The sequence below is a fragment of the Amyelois transitella genome, chromosome 9 (assembly GCF_032362555.1).
Source record: "Amyelois transitella isolate CPQ chromosome 9, ilAmyTran1.1, whole genome shotgun sequence".
In the NCBI taxonomy this organism is placed as follows: domain Eukaryota; kingdom Metazoa; phylum Arthropoda; class Insecta; order Lepidoptera; family Pyralidae; genus Amyelois; species Amyelois transitella.
In genome coordinates this window covers 3,449,612-3,454,307 of record NC_083512.1, presented here as the reverse complement: position 1 = coordinate 3,454,307, position 4,696 = coordinate 3,449,612, and the positions used below count along the sequence as shown (strand labels likewise).

At 38.1% G+C, this 4,696-nt stretch overlaps 1 protein-coding gene across 1 annotated transcript; it reads left to right on the top strand.

Moving 5' to 3' along the window:
* Positions 1 to 426: 426 nt before the first annotated feature.
* Positions 427 to 4,492, top strand: LOC106134768 (uncharacterized). The gene is made up of 5 exons (XM_013334902.2): positions 427 to 447; positions 802 to 964; positions 2,221 to 2,329; positions 2,860 to 2,998; positions 4,343 to 4,492. The coding sequence occupies exons 1-5, from the start codon at positions 427 to 429 to the stop codon at positions 4,490 to 4,492; spliced, it is 582 nt and encodes a 193-aa protein (XP_013190356.2).
* Positions 4,493 to 4,696: the final 204 nt, after the last annotated feature.

Sequence of the window (4,696 nt, the reverse complement as noted above, 5' to 3'; positions counted from 1 at the left end):
TATGTTTGTACCAATATAAAAAGAAACGCCATTTCATGTTAAAACATCCATACATTCTACAAAGAAGTAAATGCCTATATGATTGCAATAAACTACAACCAGTTTCTTGTATTGTCTGTTCATGAAACCATTAATTACGAAAGAGTCCTATGTAAAACATAAAACCAGTATAAAAAATCTCACTAATTTCCAAACCGTGGGAATTTTTCGCCCTCTCTTAGTGCATCTTAGAAACTTTGTATGTAAGTTTAGATGTTAAAATTAAAATCTCGAGACCGTACGTTTTGGGTTTGCGTTGACGAACCAATCAATGGCCACTTTAATTTTAAAAAAATGTTCTCTATTTGTATTTCAGGTGTGTCGTGGCGCTCGGTAGCGGCCGGCGCGAGGCGATGATCGGCCACATGGGCCGGCCGCGGGCTCATCATGCGTCAGCCGTCGACCGACGTAAGTTTTTATACATATTTTCTTACTTATCAGAGGATTTATTCTCTTTAAAACCTCTGCCGAAAATGCCGAAACTCACGAGAGAGATATAGCGGTCCTATTCTTAAGTGGTGGGAAAAATTTGGTTGTTGTATTTTAAACGGGTATATTTGGAGGTGGAGATTAATGAACCTTTTTTTAATCTATATTTGTCGCAAACCCCATGCTCCAAAACGTTATAACTGAAGAAAGGCCTGACTGAAAAATAAAGCTGGTTTTGAACCTTCAATATGCATTAAATTCTTTAAAAATAATAAGACAAATAGTATTAATATGTTGATTATGTATATTTATTTTTTCTTTGTCCCATTTCAGACGGTCGACAAAGCAGTATGCACGGAGGAGAGCGGCGCGGCGCGGCTGGAGGCGGTGCTGGTCGCGCTCGTGGAACGCAAGGCGCGCGCGCTGCACGCCGAGCACGCGCGGCGGCGCGCGCGCCACCCGCTCCTATTGCTCCTGCGCGACCACCTGCCAGACGGTTAGTACTCCATTCTAGAAAAACACTTTCGTTTACTTTAGATTTATCTGCCTTGAATTATTAAAACTTTATTGCACAATAAAAAAATGCACAAATGGCAGACTTAATGCCGTTTGGCATTATCTACCAGGCTTTCAGCTGACCAAACAGAAAAACTTAAAGTTGGTGGTGGAATAAAGTTCACTTACATACATACATATGGTCACGTCTATATCCCTTGCGGAGAAGACAGAGCCAACAGTCTTGAAAAGACTGAATGGCCACGTTCAGCTATTGGGCTTAAAGATAGAATTGAGATTCAACTAGTGACAGGTTGCTAGCCCATCGCCTAAAAAAGAATCCCAAGTTTGTAAGCCTATCCCTTAGTCGCCTTTAACGACATCCATGTGAAAGAGATGGAGTGGTCCCATTATTTTTGTATTGGTGCCGGGAATCACACGGCATACTGTATAAAAGTTCACATGCATACTGCAAAATACACAATACAAATATATACAAATATTATACATACCTAAATACATACAAGATACATACAAGATACATACAATATACATAAAATATATAAAAAATACTGATTTGATATTTTAAGTATAATACATATAAATACTTAAAATATCAAATCAGGATGATCCATTAGTGATCTGCCGAAGTAAGAACCCATTCATAGCATGTTTGAATGCTTAGTATTCTTGATTCACACCTGGAATAAATTAGTGTCATCATGATGATTTTGGGCGTCAATTACAAACGTTGATAAGACATGTTTTTTCTTCTCTTTCTCTCAATCTTTGAGGTTAACTAAACAGTAAGAGAGAGGCGAAACACTTAAAATAATCTTTTTACCAACGTTCATGAATCTGATAATGCTGGGGTTGACGCTTACCTTGGCTATGGGGTACCAGACACCCGGAAACTTTTATGCGTAGGTAGGTCATTATCCAAAACAACTGTTTGTGAACCAGCTGTTAAGGGGGTAGCCTAACCAGCATTATACCTATCCTACAATAGGATTTAATTTTGCTATATTTATCGTGGTCGCTACCAGACATTCTATATTTTGCTTTTCAACTTCATAACCGCACTGAAGCAACATGCTTATGAATAATCCTGGATAAAAATATCCTGGATCATCTAGGTATTTTCAAGACCAATTAGTTGACTAGATTACCTGCGTTTAACTTCATAAATATTCCGTATTGTTTCAATATAGTAATAGTTCGAGTTGTTAAATTAAATATGTTTTTCTATAATTCCAGAGGAGACGTCCATCATGGGCAGTCCTGGAGAGGAGCTGCCGGCTCACTGGTGCGAGCATGAGGCGTCTAGGCACAGGCAAAAGAAACTCAAACTGCACCCACATCACAGGTTAGCATATAACTGCTACTATCGTCTCATTTGCAACAATTCCTGGAATAGCCGATCTTAGACATCCTAACATCCTTTGTTGGTACAAAAAGGTCAGCTTTAATTTTCATTTGTCGTATCATCCAATAAAAATAGTTTCGATTTTAGTAAATATCACTTGAAGGCTGATTCTGTAAACCTTTCCTATCTCAACGGCTCACTAGCAAAGTGACCACTATCGTGGCTCTGAATCTGAAATGTTGAGTTCGGTCCCCAGTCGAGTAATGATGGAAAATGGCAATTTACGACCTGGGTCTGGCTCGGTTTTTAAATAATTTTGTGTGTTAAATGGCTTGTCTAAGTAAGTATCTAACGAAGAACGCAAGGAGATTTCCTATGCTATCAATTTTATTTTTGTCTCATAAAATTATGAATGTGTATAGCAGTTCTTATTTGAGTTATTGATTGAATTTATGATTGTGAATATTAGATTGTCTACCCTCTAAGAGATAAAGTATGTGTATCTAATAATAATGAATATACTCTTTCAGAGAGCTAAACAGTCCGGAACAACTGGAACTGGAGCGACGCAGGCGGCGCCGACGACGTCACCAGCAGCAGGCGCAGAAACCGAGGAAACATCGAACCTTGCTCGTCTCCGCTATAGATGAGCAGGCCAAAGTTATACACGTAAGTATAGGAGCGAGAGAGACAAATCATCAAGTTTATCCAGAAGCTAAGAAAACCTGGCCTCAAAGCGTCGATTTTATGAAAAAGCTACTGAAAACCTAAACCGCTCATTTAAAGCTGAGTGACTATAAACAAACAGGCCAATGTTGCTTAATTATACACGTAAGTGCAGGAGTGAGTAATCTGTAAAAAAAAATTATGAAAATATCACAGCAGATGCAGAAACCACGGAAACATTAAACGAGCAGTGTTTCCGCTATAGATGAGCAGGCTAAAGTGATTAATGTAAGTGTTGGAGCAAAAGATATGCAGCGTGGACTTTATCCAGATGCTAAATACACTAGACTCAAGAGGTTTAACTTTATTTAGAAAATAAGAAAACCTATCCTGCTCACTTATAGCGTATAAATCATGAACGTAAAATGTTCCCGTATTAAGTTGCGCTCCTAAGATCTTCGTGCTGTTTAGTTTTTACGCCACCCGAGAGATGGGGCTTATTCCACGAAACAAATATTCCAGAGCGTTTTTACTTTATTTGCTAACGCCATCTTTTGTAGTAGGTTCATCGAGCAGTTTTATTTACACGTTTATCCAGCTGAAATAAACCCTAAGCCATTGAGCAGCATCGTCTAGTCTTCATTAAGTTAATCATTTTTAGGTGTTAACAAAGTCAATAGCCCGGTCAGCTGTATGGAATCTGTTAAAAAGATAAATGTAATATTTAAGTACTTCTGCTAAATATCGCTGAGTCTGATACTGTAATCAGCGTATTAATCACAGGAGGCTACAAATACATTAACAGAAAAACTATGCTGTTGCTTACTTTATGATGAAGTTTAAAATTCTTCGGATATTATGGGGCTTTTTACGAATACCATCTCCGTGTATCTACCAGTATGACGGAAGGGAAACTGGGAGAGAGAAATTACAAAGGACCTATGCTCTATTAGCATTTGTGAATTGGCCTACTGAAAATTATTAGGTACCTAATGGCTATTTATTTGGTTGATAAAAATATTCGAACAGTGTTTACGCTATTGAGGATAAACAGTTTGGCCGCATTTTTGGATATTCGCCATGTATGTAGTTAATATCTGTCATTATGTGAATCTCAATTCCATCATTTAGCGACACAGCTGAGCGTGACCTTTCAGTCTTTGTACTATTGGTTCTGTCTACCCCGTAATGAAGAAAGACATGATTTTTTGTATATATGTTATTTTTATGTATCTTTTCTGACAGACACCCATTTGTCTACCCCGTAATGGAGAAAGACATGATTTTATGTATGTTATTTTTATGTATCTATTATGATAGACACCCATTTTTTTTATATTGACTTAGGTACTAGACCCCGACGAGCTGCCGCGTCGTGCTCGCTACACGATCATGGTGACAGCCTGCTTACTTCTCTTCTTGTGTCTTCTTCTGGTCGGAGTCACGCTGAGAATGGCCCCACTCATCGATGACATGGGTAAGTGCTTTTGTAATTAAATTTATCTTCGTTAATTTCTTTAGAATAGAATAGATTTATTTTCAAAATTGGATACAGGGTATCACTTATTGACGTCACATCACTTAAATCTAATTATAACTACTACCGCTTCCAAAGCGCATGTGTAGAAGAAGCGGCGGAACAAACTACACTGCAGCATTTTCATCGGACGTCAATATACAAATATAGATCTCTTAAATCTA

What these genes read in the sequence shown, in the direction of transcription:
- LOC106134768 (XM_013334902.2), top strand. Translation starts at nt 427, where the DNA reads ATGCGTCAGCCGTCGACCGAC. An exon ending in TGCGTCAGCCGTCGACCGAC is followed by an intron (nt 448 to 801) that starts GTAAGTTTTTAT and finishes GTCCCATTTCAG; the next exon opens with ACGGTCGACAAAGCAGTATG. An exon ending in AGCAGGCCAAAGTTATACAC is followed by an intron (nt 2,999 to 4,342) that starts GTAAGTATAGGA and finishes ATATTGACTTAG; the next exon opens with GTACTAGACCCCGACGAGCT.